The sequence below is a fragment of the Hyla sarda genome, chromosome 1, assembly GCF_029499605.1.
Source record: "Hyla sarda isolate aHylSar1 chromosome 1, aHylSar1.hap1, whole genome shotgun sequence".
Lineage (NCBI taxonomy): Eukaryota > Metazoa > Chordata > Amphibia > Anura > Hylidae > Hyla > Hyla sarda.
Genome location: NC_079189.1, coordinates 461,803,059 through 461,819,809, shown reverse-complemented (window position 1 = coordinate 461,819,809; position 16,751 = coordinate 461,803,059). Strand labels below are relative to the sequence as shown.

At 42.9% G+C, this 16,751-nt stretch overlaps 2 protein-coding genes across 4 annotated transcripts in view; one reads left to right on the top strand and one right to left on the bottom strand.

Moving 5' to 3' along the window:
- The window catches only part of HPD (4-hydroxyphenylpyruvate dioxygenase), a 183,333-nt gene that overhangs the window by 73,751 nt on the left and 92,831 nt on the right, over positions 1-16,751 (top strand). For 2 of the 3 annotated variants that reach the window (XM_056535025.1, XM_056535018.1), the window contains exon 1: positions 15,000-15,147. The exons of the other annotated variant lie outside the window; for it this stretch is intronic. The gene's annotated coding sequence lies outside the window, so the exon portion shown is untranslated. Of the gene's footprint in view, positions 1-14,999; positions 15,148-16,751 lie in introns of those variants that run through there. 3 annotated transcript variants of the gene reach the window in all.
- PSMD9 (proteasome 26S subunit, non-ATPase 9) lies at positions 398-16,702 on the bottom strand. The gene is made up of 6 exons (XM_056535143.1): positions 16,509-16,702; positions 12,811-12,913; positions 9,361-9,554; positions 4,966-5,067; positions 4,191-4,279; positions 398-1,591 (listed from the first exon to the last, which is right to left on the bottom strand). Exons 1-6 carry the CDS (start codon positions 16,620-16,622, stop codon positions 1,564-1,566), a joined length of 630 nt encoding a protein of 209 aa, XP_056391118.1. The 5' UTR covers positions 16,623-16,702; the 3' UTR covers positions 398-1,563.

Genomic DNA, 16,751 nt, shown 5'->3' with positions numbered 1-16,751 from the left:
GATAACGGGTAAAAGAAAAAAAACATTGACTTGAATGGGGTTGTTTAACAGGCGTTAATAATTATTTTTCAAACGTACATTTATTAATGGGTGAACTTCATAGTGTGAAAGCAGCCTAAGCCACATCCACTAAGTGATGCCCCCCTTATCTGTCTAAAACACATTTTGGCACATTCACTTCTCAATATTTCCCCCACAGTATCTGTTCCTCAGTGGCGGCAGCACAGTGCTTTAAAAGATAGGAATAACCTCTTGATGGAGTTCTATGTATAATGCATACATTACAATTGTTATGCGATGCAATTATACTAGAAATTGCACATAATTCTTTACTATGTAAAACTGTATTGATGTTTTGTGTAGTACACTATGAAAAACAAAAAAATTATGACAAAGGTTTTATTTTTATTTTTTAATTTTCCTAGATTAAAACAGGAAATAAGAGTCAGTGAACAAAAGCTCCCAAATCATTCTCTGGTTCAACACTATGGCCCTCATTTACTATTGTAAACCCAACATGTTTTGTTGGGCTGTGCGCCAGAGTCTGGCGCATTGCGCCAGAAATTCTGTCTGTGAGAGATTTTGCACCAGAATTGAAAAAAACTCCAACTAACTCTCCACTTCGCTAAGAAAACCCTAAAAAAAAAGGGCGTGGCCACTGGGAAAAGGGGGCATGGTCTCCACAAAGGGGCATGTTCCCGACATTTTCACAAAAACCCAACATATTTACTAAGGTTTCAACATAAAATGTGGTGGATTTGAGCTTTAGAAAACCCGACAGATCAGAGCATGTGTAACAAAAAAAAGCAAAGTGTAGGGAAAGTGGAAAATGTAGGGAAACCTTAGTAAATACCGTGGAAAATAAATTGTAGGGAATTAAAACCCACAAAGAAACCTACACAACACTCTTAGTAAATAAGGGCCTATGTATGCTTTCTACCACCGCCAAACGACTTTGTACAGAATAATCTAATTAACAGAGGAATGTCCACTAAAAGGATCCCATTATTATTCATAAGAGAGTCCTGCAATAAATTCTAAGTACTAAGCTTTCTAGGCAGTGCTCAAATTAGGTTGTAGGGCTGTAAGCAACAGGGTGGCCAGCATAAGTGACCCCTGTGGATCTCTATGCTACTCTGGAGGTGTGGGTCACCCAGTTTATTTTAGAAATGATAGTGGAATATGTTGTAGACATACAACCAGAACTTCTACCACTCATCTTGTCGGAGAGGATATCTGTTGGGCCACATCAAAGGGGAAGAAAGTGTCAGGGTGATACAGCATAGGAATGCAAATAATCAATTTTGAATTGGAAAATTCACTTATAAATTCTTTAGGAGACATTTTATTAATAGTTTTGGCAGCACCAAATATGGCTTCCACTTGTTGTCTACAAATGGCATACCTATAAATAAGAAAAATGCAAATTGTGTAAATCATACAAGGTTTTACTCAGATGTTGAAATAAGACAAGCAAAGAAAAGAGAGTTCTTCTAAAATCAGTCCACGTTCCAACATCTAAACATCGGGTAAAACAACTTTAACCTCTGACATCCAGAAGCTTCATCTTTTTATTGGAATGATGTTACATCTGAAAAGGAGAAAAACAGAGATTATATATGACACAGATTTATGAAGAAAGGGACAGGTTAAGAAGATGGTCCTGGCGTGTTTTAGGAACAAAAATACTAATTCTAATGAGTATCTGTTAATATTCTTTTAATCTTTTATCATATGTGTTTCCCTTGCCAACTCTAATGTCTTTCAATAGGAGGTTGGAGTTCCATTTCCAGCTCCTCAGTTATGCCCTGCTTCCAAACAATATTTTATATTTATACACCAGTATATTGTACAAACTAATATATATTTTTACGGTGTATTCACATACAGAGTATCCTGCGCATATTTGATGCACAGGATTTGAAACTGCAGATTTTATGCTGCGTTCAACTTTTTAGTTTACATTGTAATCTGCGGCATAAAATCTGCATCTTCAAATCCTGCGCATGAAATATGCGCAGGATACTGTACGTGAGAATACACCTTTAGAGCAGGAACACACGGGGCGCATCCGCAGCGTTTTTTCACGCTGCGGATGTGCCGATGGCAGTCAGAGAGGGAATGCACTGTGAGCTCCCGGTTGCAGCCAGGTAGCTTTTGTATACGCTTGTAGCAGCAGATTTCTACACCTTTTTATGGTGGCTATTATGGGGCCTTACCAAGGCCACCAATGCCTTTTTATGACTCATTTATGGATGCCATCCTGAGCGTCCCTTGAGAAAGTCCTATCAGGCAGATGAAACTTATGTTGGGGCGGTGGTAACAGGACCCCAATATGTGTGAGTTGTTGCAGTGCATGGCATACTATATGCACTTTATGTTTTTCACTAGTGGAGGCCCTGATTCCCCTGTAGACATATCATTTCAGTTAGACTCATATTTGATTGCTGCTAACTTGATTTTTTGCACACTGTTCTGTGACATCATGTTACAATTTTGACCTTTTTATTTATCCATTTACCCACCTAATAATGTACACAAAAATCTTTACATGTATGTTTTTAATAATGTGTTAAATAAAATTATTTTTTGATGAGTAGCAATTGCTCTAGTTTCTTGTTGTGTATACTAAGCTTTGCATGGGCCTATACTGAAATCACCAGTAGTGAGACCCTCAGCACTATGGGGGAGATTTATCAAAACCTGTGCAGAGGAAAAGTTGCCCAGTTGCCCATAGCAACCAATCAGATTTCTTCTTTCACTTATAAAAAAAACCTCTGCAAAATGAAAGAAGTGATCTGACTGATTGCTATGGGCAACTTTTCCTCTGCACAGGTTTTGATAAATCTCCCCCTATATGTTTATGATGAGGAGCATATACCCTGACACTATAGATTGGTGCCATTTATTCTTGTATCTAATGCCATCCTAGATGAAGTAAATGGTCAGCTGTCTAATGAGAGGCTCCTGCCAGTGCCAGGGCTAGTAGGATGAATGCAGTTTTACAGGTATATACGTACCGAATAAGTAGTGCAGTGTATCATGTAAGGAATGGAACAACAGCATAGAGGGGAGAAATCAGCCTATATACTGTCTAATATGGAGGTTGGGGGGTAAGGATCAGCCTATTTACTAATATAGAGGGGATCAGCCTATATACACTATCTAATATGAAAGGGAAGGGTAAGGATAAGCCTATATTATTTGGAGGTGGAAGGCGATCAGCCTAACTACCCAATATGGAGGGGGAGGGGGGTAAGGATCAGCCCACATAGCTAATATGGAGGGGGAAAATGAGCCTATATACAATCTAATATGGAGGGGGAGTGTAGGGATCAGCCTATTTACCTATATAATTTAGAGGGGGGGGGGGGGGGTCAGCATATATAGCATCCAATATGGAGACGGAGAGTAAGCATCAGCCTATATACCTATCTAATATGGAGGGGTGGGAGGAAAGACAGCCTACCTACCTAATAAGAGGGGGGGAAAGAATCAGCCTGCCTACCTACCTTATATGGAAGGGGCGACTAAGGATCAACCTATCTACCTAGCTAATAAAGAGAGGATTTACCTACTAAGCTAATATGGGGTGCAACCTGCCTACCTAATATAAAAGAGCTTTTTCTAGTAATGTATTTCAGTTATCTACCTAATTAATATGGGATACCTTCCTACCTATTATAGGGGACTGCTTACTAATTAAATATGAGAGCTTGTTACCTAAAATGGGGGGCTCTGCCTAAATAGCTAATACTAGGGCTCAACTACTTATCTGATATTGTCATACTACCTACCCTAAATAGGGGAGTCTACTTTAAAATAGATGCCACCTATGAGCCACGGAATGTAACTTCACTGTAATCACTTATACGGTCTGCAGAGCCTGTGTACAGCTGGGGTAACCACCATACGGCATTGCCATGGAAAAATGTTAGTTATATTGGTACTTGTATACACCTATACTTGACTGACTCTGATCATGTGTTTATATGTTCCACTTATTTCCTTCTTGTGTAGATAATGTGAGAGTAGGGAAAGGCGTGATGAATTACTGCTAAATCTACCGCAGTGCATTGTGCACCACAATGCTTCTCCAAGATAGGGTAAGAGGTGATATAGTATGTTGGCTGGTGGGGGTCTATTTTCCAGGGCTGCTTTTAGTCCCAGTCCAGCCCTGTTTAACCTACCCTAAAAGCCCTTTTCCATTCCATCGCTGAGGAGTGAGTCCCAAATGAACTGATTTTCCATCTCGAACAACAGTCACACTTAATGGTTTCTGAAATCACAAGAAAGTTGACAATTAACAAATACTAATGTAATTTCATGTAGAGCTGGGCGGTATGAGCAAAAACGTGTATCACGGTATTTTTGTAAGTGATGGCGGTTCCAAGGTATTTAACACCCCCCCCCCCCCAATGTGTCCTGGGCGCCGCTTCTCTTCAAACACCCCCCACCCCAGTGAATTATCAGCTGCGCTGTCCCCACATCTGTCCCCACATCATGTCAGCGCAAGCGCTCCTCTGCTCATCCTCCTACGAGTTGCGGGCTGCCGGCGCTAGAAATCTGTACTACAAATAACGTTTCCCGGGCTCTGGTACAGTCTTCACTGTCCTGCGCTGCGGTCCTCTTGCTGTTTCCTTGGGACGTGAAAGTCACAGAGCCGTCAGCCTATCATCGTCCGGGCGCTGGACATCGCAGCTGATAAATCATTGGGGGGCGGAAAAAAGCAGAACAGCGCTCGCGGGTCACATATGATTGGTTCCCCGATGTGGGTACTGCGGAGGATAATTCACTCATTCGAGGGGTGAACCGGTATACTGCCCAGCACTATTTTCATAATACATGTAAACTGGTCAGACTACTTTATCAACTTCTATAAAGCATGGGGGATTTGTTACCCATACTCTAATTGGTGCTTTATTTTTCTTATATATTGGTCATGGAACATACATGTGTACTTACCCCTTCACTGTGTTGTACTACGGTGGCAATATTCTGTAGTGTCTGAAAGTTGTTTGTATTTACTGAACCAAATGCAATTATTTCATCACCAACAAGCAATCCCTAAATCAAAAAGAAAAAATAATAAAGACTTGCATGGAAGTGAACTGTAACCCTATCGCATCCAGATCCTCAGCCATGAGATTCTGTCTCCCATACCAGCATCTTCAGCAGTGGAGCTGAGAATGTGATACACTCCTGTATACATGTTTTAGGGGGCTTCGGAATTATGCTTATTATTACACTGTTATTACACAGTTATTCTGTAATAGGCAGTATTGGAATAATTATTGCCACTGAGCTGCTGGAGGTAGCTTTGCATACACAGCAGCCTCGCTGTTAAAACTGTGCTCCTTTAATCCTAAAGAGGAGCAGATGTATCAGCAAGCAGATTTCCTTTTATGAAAAAGAAGTTCCATCAAGTGGTAATAGTTGGAGAGCAGATATCACCTTGCATGTGCTACAGAACAGTCATTGTTAGGTTTTTAGGCCTCCACTTAAAGGGGTACTACCGTGTTGACAACTTATCCTCTATCTAAAGGATAGGGGACAAGTTGCCTGATCGCGCGGGGTCCCGCCTCTCGCACGCAGCACCCCGCTCTCATCAGGCCCCGGAGCGAACATCGCTCCGGGTCTGATGACTGCCAATCACGGGGCCAGAGTATAGTGACGTCACGGCTCCGCCCCCATGTGATGTCATGCTCCGCCCCCTCAATGTAAGTCTATGGCAGGGAGCGAGACAGCTGTGACGTCACGTTCACCGGCCCAGTCATCAGACCCGGAGCGGATGTTCGCTCCGGGGCCTGATGAGAGCGGGGTGCTGCGTGCAAGATCGCGGGGGTTCCCAGCGGCGGGACCCCGCGCGATCAGGCAACTTATCCCCTATACTTTAGATAGGGGATAAGTTGTCAGCACGGTAGTACCTCTTTAAATATCACAAAGATGACTATAGAGCAGCACTGCGCACAATAGTCATTTTTCAAAATTATTTACATTTTCAGTCTCCAGGTTGGGTGTGGTATTACAACTTGGCTCCATTCACTTTAATGGAACAGAGCTGCAGAACCACACCCAACCTGGAGACAAACTGGGAGCTGTTTTTGAAAGAAATTAGCTCTGTTTTTCTATTCCCGGATAATCCCTTTAAAAAAAAAATAAAAAAAATTATATTATATATTATACACACACACACACACACACTATTGTGCACAGTGCTTGCACTTTATTTGTTCATTTTTTATAAAAAATCTTGCAGCACAGATTTACTTTTTTCTTTTTAATACCATTCATGTTTCATAACCCAGCAAATAAAATGTTCAGGTTACGAGGTTATCATTTATTGACAAAATAGGGGATAAGTAGCTAAACGGGGACTCCCAGTGATCTCTGGAACAATACCCCGTGCGGAGCGTGTGCTGTAGACGATATGCACTGGAGATGCTCAAGTGCTGTACTAGGGCCTCTTTGGCGTTTCTATAGAAATAAATGGAGCGTATGCCATCTACAGGGGATCAGATAGTTTTTGCTATTCAACCCCTTTAAATTTTTATTTTAATCCCATTTAATAATTGTTTTACATATTTATTTTAAACCTATAATGTATTTGTGCACATTATCATTTGTCATATTTTACAAGTCACATTTAGATCCATCTATTTATTTAGTGAATTCTAATTAGAATAACCAAGGTAGAGGGTTCCAAGAGATATGCGCCAGAAGCCACACAATTGCTCTAGGGCAGCATGGGAGACCTGTGCACTGTTAATTCTACACATGTTGTGTGAATTTAGGTTAAAATTAATTTGGTTGTTATTATTAATTCGGTTTCTGCTCTTGACTTTTTCAAGATTACATTTTCATGGACGTGTATGAATGACCATCACTACAGGGCAATAAAGAAAGCAATATAGAGCTGGTGGGGTGTTTGACTCAGCATTTTACTCAAGACAGAGCTGTTTTTCACCACACAACAGATGTCATTGGAACATGCAATGAAGACCAGATGGTGAAATGTCTCCCTTACAGAGAACTTCCTCACACTGGTTTCTATATGTCAATAATATATTCATCCGTGTAGAAATTTCATTCCTTCCTATGTATCATAAACCTGAGAGACAGTTAAAGGGGTACTCCGGCCCTAATACCGTACATCTTATCCCCTATCCAATAAGATGTATGATCGCTGAGGGTCCCGACGCTGGGGACTCCTGCAATCTGTCATTCCGCACCCACCTCTGTGAGCTCTCCGTATTGCTGCAGGCTCCGAGTATGAAGGGTGACGACCACGGGGCCGGAGTATCGTGACGTCATGACTCCGCCCCCATGTGACGTCACGCCCCACCCCCTCAATGCAAGTATATGGGAGGGAGTGGAGTTGTGACAACACAATACTCCATCCCCGTGGTTGTCACGCTTCACACTCTGAGCCTCGAGCGCTGTGGAGAGCTCACAAAGGTGGGTGCGCGTAATGACAGATTGCGGGGGTCCCCAGCGGTGGGACCTCCATGATCATGCATCTTATCCTCTATCATTTGGATAGGGGATAAGATGTATTAGTGCAGAAGTGCCCCTTTAAATATTCACCTGCCATAACATTAAAATTCAGAATATTGCTGCATAAGAAAACTAAGAACTCTCTCTTCTAGTTGTTAGTAATAGGCCTCATTCTATGATGCATATATATATGCCCTAACATGGTATTTTTCAAACATTGTCTCTCCAGCTGTTACAAAACTATAACTCCCAGCATGCCCAGACAGTCTTTGGCTGTCCGGGCATGCTGGGAGTTGTAGTATTGCAACAGCTGGAGGCACCCTGTTTAATAAAACACTGCCCTAACAGGACATATTTACTAATCAGTAAATCATTTTTCAGCCCTGTTTCAAAGAAGTCATTAAAGGGGGGTTTCAGGCCTTTAATAATAAAAAAAAAATTACACTCATCCCTCAGCTAGGTGCTGTTTCAGCACCCCTGCTGCTCTGGAACCCCCAAGCATAAGCGCATCATGATGTCTCCATATATTTAGCCCATAACACTTCAGCCAATCACTGGATATTACATGGCCTGAGTAAGCAAGCGCCAATTTTATAGATCGGTGCTCATCTACAGAGCCTAATACACCGCTCAGTAATCACTAGATCATTCAATTAGCTGCACATCTCTTATTACACAGGGCTCATAATCACCCCGTGTAATAGAGCCCTTGGTGGTCACTTGCATGCTGTTGTCTTACTGAAGAAGGGATCTATTTTGTACACCTGATAATCTGCCTATCCACAACTATCCTCTTGCAGAGAAGCTCCACAAATGCACTTTACTCCCTTAGGGTTCACACACTGTTTTGCCAAAATAAAGCAGCAAAATTCAAAGTCCCATTTATTAATGGGATTTTGCTCACAGTTTCCATCAAAAGAATGAATATGGTCAATTTTGCTGCACACCCTGATCCATGGTGGAAATTCTGTAAACGGAAATTCCACAGTGTGAACTGAGCAGCAGCCTCCCATTGAAAGCAATTTCCACAAGGAACTTCCGTAGTGTAAACATACCCTTATGCTATCATGCCTATAAAGTGATGTCTGAACAGTCACATGTCATGCTGACGCAACATTGCTAGAACCAGGTGAGGAGCAGCCGAGGACTGAGAAGGAGAGTATGTTCTTATGTTATTTTATAGTATTTTAAGCTGTTTGTATAAATATATGGGGTTAGATGACTCCTTCGAAATAAACACAGGTAATATATTCTCTTTAAGCAACAAGACACTGACAGCCTGTTTGCCCGCACTATGGGGGGGAAATATATCGATGTGTCTGTGTGTAGCCACCTCACAACTTTTTTTTTGTTTTGCTGTGTTTTTGGCTTACATGCGCCAAATTTATCAAAACGGTGCACAGACTGATACATTTTGCAGAAATTAAAAATCACCTCATTAACTTTCTGTAGGATGCTGCTTTTCTAAGGCAAGGCAGAAGTGGTATTAATTTGCGTTTTTGGAACGTTTGCGCATTATTTTTGCGCCTTTAAAACATTTTTTTTTTTTAAAGACACAGTTAATAAATCTCATCCACTGCACAATCAAGCCAAGGTTGTCTATTTGGAAATTGCGCCATTTTTTTGCACAAAAATTTTGCAACAAATAACAGCAAAGAAATGTCATGAAGACAATGATAAATCTCTCTAACCCGTGTTTGTCTTCAAAAAGGGGTTTCCCACAAAATACAACTCTCATCTACCCACAGGATAGGATGATAAATGTATGATTTCTGGGGATCCACTGCTGTAATATCACACCAACCAAAAACTGCAGAATGTACCTGAGCTGGTGCACCGGCAACAAGACATTACTTCACTTACACACATACTAGCTGGAGATCCTGGAGTGACTGCATCAACTCTGGCAAATGCACTGGGTAAAGTCTGGTTGTGTTTTTGCGCTTCAGCCTTGGCCACTGCTTCATCTTTCTGTCTCTTTTCCTTTTCTCTGGCATGTAAGTTGTGCAACGCTTCTTCAATTTCTTTCATGATGGATTTATGATCATTTTGCAAACCTAAAAATATGAGAATGAAATGACATACATATATAATGTTCAGTGCAAACCGATTAGAATAATATACTGTAGATCAAATCACATAGGGGGAGATTTATCAAAACCTGTGCAGAGGAAGAGTGGTGCAGTTGCCCATAGCAACCAATCAGATTGCTTCTTTCATTTTCCACAGGCCTCTAAAGAGGCCTGTGGAAAATGAAAGAAGCAATCTGATTGGTTGCTATGGGCAACTGCACCACTCTTCCTCTGCACAGGTTTTGATAAATCTCCCCCATAGTTCTGTACAAAAACATTTCTCAACAAACATATGCCAGCCATAAATGCTGTGGTTATGTTGAGTGCTGCACAAGATTTTACCAACTTTAGAGTGCAAGTCCTAGGTTTAAGGCTCCAGCATGGGAAGACGCAGACCCCGCTGGGCGGGACATTTGCCGAGGGCTACCGTACCACAGTACCACAGCATGTTCTGCATCTCCCTACGCTGGTGCTGAAGATCGCGTGGGCCCAAAACTTAGGACTTGCACTTTAAAGGGGTACTCCGGTGAAAACCTTTTTTCTTTTAAATCAACTGGCTCCGGAAAGTTAAACAGATTTGTAAATCACTTCTATTAAAAAATCTTAATCCTTCCTGTACTTATTAGCTGCTGAATACTACAGATGAAATTCTTTTCTTTTTGGAATGCTCTCTGATGACGTCACGAACACAGTGCTCTCTGCTGACGTTATTATAATAATAACTCTTTATTTATGGTTGTCCTTAGTGGGATTTGAACCCAAGGCCCCATCACTGCAAGGCAGCAGTGCTAACCACTAAGCCACCATGCTGCCCTTAGCATACATCTGCTATGCACGGTTGCTAAAATGGACAGAGATGTCAGCAGAGAGCACTGTGCTCGTGATGTCATCAGTGTTCCAAAAAGAAAGGAATTTCCTCTGTAGCATTCAGCATCTAATAAGTACTGGAAGGATTAAGATTTTTTAATATAAGTAATTTACAAATATGTTTAACTTTCTGGCACCAGTTGTTTTAAAAGAAAAAAGTTTTTCACCGGAGTACCCCTTTAAGAATTATGGATTTGTCTATTGAACTAAATACATTTGATTCCAATCTTGTTGATTATGCTTTATAGGGGTACTCCCGTGGGAAACTTTATTTATTTTTTTTTTAAATCAACTGTTTCCAGAAAGTTAAAACAGATTTGTAAATTACTTCTATTAAAAAAATCTTAATCCTTCCAGTACTTATTAGCTGCTCAATACTACAGAGGAAATGGTTTTCTTTTTGGAACATAGAGCTCTCTGCTGACATCATGACCACAGTGCTCTCTGTGCATTTTAAGAACTGTCCAGAGTAGGAGAAAATCCCCATAGCAAACATATGCTGTTCTGGACAGTTCCTAAAATGGACAGAGATGTCAGCAGAGAGCAATGTGCTCATGATGTCAGCAGAGAGCTCTGTGTTCCAAAAATAAAACCATTTCCTCTGTAGTATACAGACCCTAAAAAGTACTGGAAAGATTAAGATTTTTTTAATAGAAGTAATTTAAAAATCTGTTTAACTTTCTGGCAACAGTTGATTTAAAAAAAAAAAAAAAGTTTTCCACGGAAGTACCCCTTTAAGGGTACGTTCACACTAGGGATCGACCGATATCGTTTTTTTAGGGCCAATACCGATACCGATAATCGGTGCATGTTAGGGCCGATAGCCGATAACTTATACCGATATTCCGGTATAAGTTATCGGCTATTTAACCCCCTGCGACACCGCTGCAGATCATTGATTTAAAGCGGGCGCTTTAAATCAATGATCTGCAGTGGCTTTTGCGGGGCCATAGGCCGCCGCCACCACCCGCTTCTCTCCCCTACCTGCCAGGGTGCTCCGGGCCATCCATCCATCGTTCCTGTAGTGTCCGGGGGCGTTCCGGGTGGAGGGTGGTCCGGTCCGGGCTGTCCTTCTTCTCCGGCAGTCCTCTTCTCCACTCCGGGCAGGCTCCGGCCTAGTACGCTGCATAGACGTCGCTGCGCAGTGACGCCCGTGCGCAGCGACGCACCTGACGTCACAGCGTAGCGGCGTCTATGCAGTGTACTAGGCCGGAGCCTGCCCGGAGTGGAGAAGAAGACCGTGGGAGAAGAAGGACAGCCCGGACCGGACCACCCTCCACCCGGAACACCCCCGGACACTACATGAAGGAAGGATGGCCTGGACCACCCCCATTACGGGTAAGTTTAATTTTTTTATTGATTCGGAGGGTGGGGGAGGGGCCCGACCGGTATGGGAAAAAATCCATACCGGTATACCGCCTAGCATCACGGTGGGGGGTGCAACGCAGTGCGGTGGGTCGGAGGTGCGGTGCGTCGAGGGGGTGGCGGTCGCGGTGCGGTGGGGGCGGTGCGGGGGGCGGGGCATTATCGGCAAGATAATTGCCGATACCGATAATGCCCAAAATCATGATTATCGGCCGATAATATCGGCCATACCTATAATCGGTCGATCCCTAGTTCACACGTGCCGTATTTTGCTGCTGCATATTTCCTTTCCCATTGAAGTCAATGGGTTGCAAAATATGTAGCTGATTTTGCTTCCTATTGACTTCAATGGGTAGTAAAATACGGCACATGGGAATGTACCATCAAGGTCACAAGCCACTTGTGTGGCCACAGAGAATAGTAGAAAACAATTGCATATGATCAGAATAACATGAAATAAGAAGCAACAATGATGCCATAGCCTGAAACAAAGCATTTCAACATTAGGAGTTTCGGCCAATGTAATCCTATGGTAACCACAGCTGATTTTTCCAGAGGAGGTTTGAAGATAAAAGATCTTATGTGACTGAAGACAGAATGAATTGCGTCCAGGCTGGTACAGGCTGATGATAACGATACTTACTTATCCCCGATCCATGGCCCTTGTATCCTTCTCGTTCAGGCCGCAGGCTTAGTGCCTGGTCGGAGCTCCAGGAGCACGCTGATGTCACTGCTGCTGCTTCCCCAAGCCGAGTGAAGAAGCAGCAGCAGCAGTGACCTCAGAGTGCTCCTGGAGCCCTGCCCGTGCACCAAGCCTGCCGCCTAAATAAGAAGGATGACAGGCGAATGGGATCACGAATCTGGGAAAGGCAAGCATCATTATCTTCAGTGTCACCTGCACTACAAACCTGTACCAACAGGTTAGTGACACTGATGACAGATTTTCTGTAAAGCCCTGTAAAATATCTTCACAATATCAACTTGCTGCATACAAAGAAGAAATGCTCACAGATGATGTTATGCCGGGCAGTCCGCACTTGGTAAACATCTATGTCTGCTCTTGGGAAGCCCTCTCTATCAATTAGGGGTCCTTCCATTCCAACGTTTTTTTGCTGTAAAATAAAAAAAAACAAAAGGGTGTAAGTATACATTAAAAAGGCAGCACTTCATTTTAATTAATTTTTTGTTACAAAGCACAATTTGCAGGCTCCGGCCCCAGTGATAGCATTACTCAAGAAACACTGCTGTCCTCAGCTAACACAGCAATAGGATAGAGATGCAGTAAGGCGAGACAACTCCATGTATTATCTTTAACCTAAAGTTAAATGGTCACGGTCATTAAAATATTTTTTTGCATATGATACAGCAGGTAAAATAAATAACATTTGTAATTTACTCTCTGTAAAAAAATATATATATATTATTATTTTTTTTTTTTTAATGTCTTGCATTCAGTCTGCTCAAAAGCACAGACTTTGGTCTCCTGTTGGACTGGCAGGAGACCAAACTCAGGAAGTGTGGTCTGGCCATAGGCAGTGAATAGTACTCGCTCTTCCTGTTTCACAGACAGTGCTATTCACTGCCTATGGCCAGACCGCACTTCCTGAGTTTGGTCTCCTGCCAGTCCAACAGGAGACCAAAGTCTGTGCTTTTGAGCAGACTGAATGCAATCTGGACCAGAAGGGAGACCCCCTGTGGCCAGATTTAAAAGGCCATGAAAGTGACATAAAGACATTTTTTTCCCACAGGGAGTAAATTACGAATATTATTTATTTTACCTGCTGTATCAGATGCAAAAAAATAAATACATTTTATGACAGTGCCCATTTAAGTTTAAACCAGTCATTACTAACATTAAAGGGGTATTCCGGGCAAAAATATTTTATCCCCTTTCCAAAGGATAGGGGATAAGGTGTCTGATCACGGGGGGCCCGCTGCTGAGACCCCCCGCCATCTCCCTGCAGCACCCGCATTCTATGCGGGTGCTGAATCTCCAGTTTCGGAAACCTCCAGGTTTCCGGGACTGGGAACGTGATGTCACGCCCTGCCCCTTCCATTCATGTCTATGGGAGGGGGCGTGATGGCCGCCACGCCCCCTCACATAGACATGAATGGAGGGGGAGTGGCGTAACGTCACATCCCCAGTCCCGGAGGTTTCCGAAACTAGAGACGCAGTCCCCACACAGAATGCGGGTGCTGCAGGGATATCGCGGGGGGTCTCAGCAGCAGGCCCCCTGCGATCAGACATCTTATTCCCTATCCTTTGGATAAGGGATAAAATGTTTTTGCCCGGAATACCCCTTTAAGGGTAGGGTCACTCATGATGTATTTTGCTGCTGCATATTTTCCTACCCAGTGAAGTCAAGGGGCAGCAAAATCAGCTGCAGAAATACACAGCAAAATATGGCACATGTGACCCTACCCCTAAGGCGCAAAGTTAGGTAATGATGCTTTATTTACATAAAGCAGTGTTTTTCCAAACGGTGTAGGGGAGATTTATCAAAACCTGTCCAGAGGAAAAGTTGCTGAGTTGCCATAGCAACCAGATCATTTCTTTCATTTTTGAAAAGGCCTCTGAAAAATGAAAGAAGCGATCTAATTGGTTGCTATGGGCAACTGGACAACTTTTCCTCTGCACAGATTTTGATAAATGTCCCCCTGTTGTCTCCAGTTGTTGCAAAATTCCCACTTCCAGCACGCTCGGCTAGCCAAAGGCCGGTGGCCGGTTTTGCAGAAGTAACAGGAAATGCGGCCTGGTCCTTGCCATGGAATAAGCCCTGTCTGGCCATGGCCCTACTTTGTACCATAAGAACCTAGTGACAGGTCGGCTTTAACTGTAAACTGCAGCAGTTATTGGCATAACGGTTTAACAGATAAAGCTAATTATTGAAACATTTTACCAGTAAAAACCCCAATGCTAGACCGCGCAGCAAAATGGCTTTGATTTGTCACACGTGATTTTCCCTGCCCTCTAAAACACAAGAAAATGCAAACAAAGTACCAAGTGAACTACGTCTAAGAGAAATTTAGAGGGGGGTCAATTGTTGGACAAAAATAATCTCCTTTTATTTCTCCAGCAACAGTCCCAGTTATACAGTGTGAATTCTTGTAACCTCCTATCACTAGTATTAGGCGAATTTACAGTAAATGCGGTCAAACTCAGTGGATCGGCTGGTGATTGCTTTAGTCTACCTGTCACTTAGAAAACTTAAAGTTTTGATCTGCCGATCCGGAGAACGAGCAGGGAGGAGTCTGCGCTGCCGCACGCTCCTCTCCCTGCTCTGTGTCATGTGACTGAGGCACACTTAGACGTACATATGAAACCATCTCGATCCCGTAACACCAAGTAAGTGAAAGAACGCACTGATCGTGAACTTCACCTGGCTTGTTCTCCTGATCAAAGGTCTGAGCTAGAGATGAGCGAACTTACAGTAAATTCGATTAGTCACGAACTTCTCGGCTCGGCAGTTGATGACTTATCCTGCATAAATTAGTTCAGCCTTCAGGTGCTCCGGTGGGCTGGAAAAGGTGGATACATTCCTAGGAGAGAGTCTCCAGCCCACCGGAGCACCTGAAAGCTGAACTAATATATGCAGGCTAAAGTCATCAACTGCCGAGCTGAGAAGTTCGTGACGAATTGAATTTACTGTAAGTTCGCTCATCTCTAGTCTGAACACTCAGACCCCCACGGATCCAAACTTTTGACATGTTTTGCAGACGTATTTCCAAATGCTTTGGGTGCGGGAAAAGTCTAGGACGATAGTCTTAGATTTGGACTGTACCCATCATTTCCAGGTTCCTGGAGCCCTGAAAAACAGGATTTCCGAAGACTAAAGCAATCAATGTCCGAACCGACAGGTTGGGGTTTCTGCAGCATTTACTGTAAACGTTCTCTCAACACTACTATTTACTTTAGCGGGGATGAGTTGCAGTACCAGACATGGCTATTGCGCAAATGTTCTTTCTGAAAACTTTGTGTTGTCCATAGCAACCCATCAAATTGCTACTTTCATTTTCAAGAATGTTATCAATAATGCAAGTGTTGCTGATCGGTTGCTATAGGTTACCAAGAAAGTCTCTTTTGTTGAACAACGTAATGTTTATATTAAATTATGTGAAAACAAACAAAAAGAACACAATAACACAAATTCAAACATGTCACCTTCATAATCATAGCAGCTAGAGATGAGCGAACTTACAGTAAATTCGATTCGTCACAAACTTCTCGGCTCGGCAGTTGATGTCTAGTCCTGCATAAATTAGTTCAGCTTTCAGGTGCTCCGGTGGGCTGGAAAAGGTGGATACAGTCCTAGGAGACTCTTTCCTAGGACGGTATCCACCTTTTCCAGCCCACCGGAGCACCTGAAGGCTGAACTAATTTACGCAGGATAAGTCATCAACTGCCGAGCCGAGAAGTTTGTGACAAATCGAATTTACTGTAAGTTCGCTCATCTCTAATAGCAGCAGGAAGCATAGAAGATCATTCTGCTGTATTACAGGACTAACGCAGGTCACGTGACAAGTGACTCAGGGTTACACACTAGGTTAACCCTTTAGGTATATGTACGTTCCTTATATAACACAGGCTAAAAAGTGGTATACAATGTGTATAAGTCCCTTTAATAGTGGACACAACATGATCATAGTGTGTACAGTGTGATGACAAGTACTGAGGACACGGGGACCTGTCCGTAAACGCCAACTTACATCCTGCAGGACATCGTAATAAGCCTTTATCTGCGTCTCGATCTCTTCCTTCCTGGCGATGAGGTCTTGTACATCCCGCACGGAAACGGCTCCTGGGCTCCCGGTTTCAGACATTGCTTTACCAGCCGTGAAACAGACTACAACTACTGCTTCTCTGTACTACAACTCCGGGTGCCTCAGAGGGTCAAAAAGCGTAGAGGCGAAAAACAAGCTGACGTAATTAGTCATGCGCGTTTTAGGCGG

What these genes read in the sequence shown, in the direction of transcription:
- PSMD9 (XM_056535143.1), bottom strand. Translation starts at nt 16,622, where the DNA reads ATGTCTGAAACCGGGAGCCCAGGAGCCGTTTCCGTGCGGGATGTACAA. An exon ending in TAGTACAACACAGTGAAGGG is followed by an intron (nt 4,280 to 4,965) that starts GTAAGTACACAT and finishes TTGTGATTTCAG; the next exon opens with AAACCATTAAGTGTGACTGT. An exon ending in AATGGAAAAGGGCTTTTAGG is followed by an intron (nt 1,592 to 4,190) that starts GTAGGTTAAACA and finishes TCTCCTTTTCAG; the next exon opens with ATGTAACATCATTCCAATAA.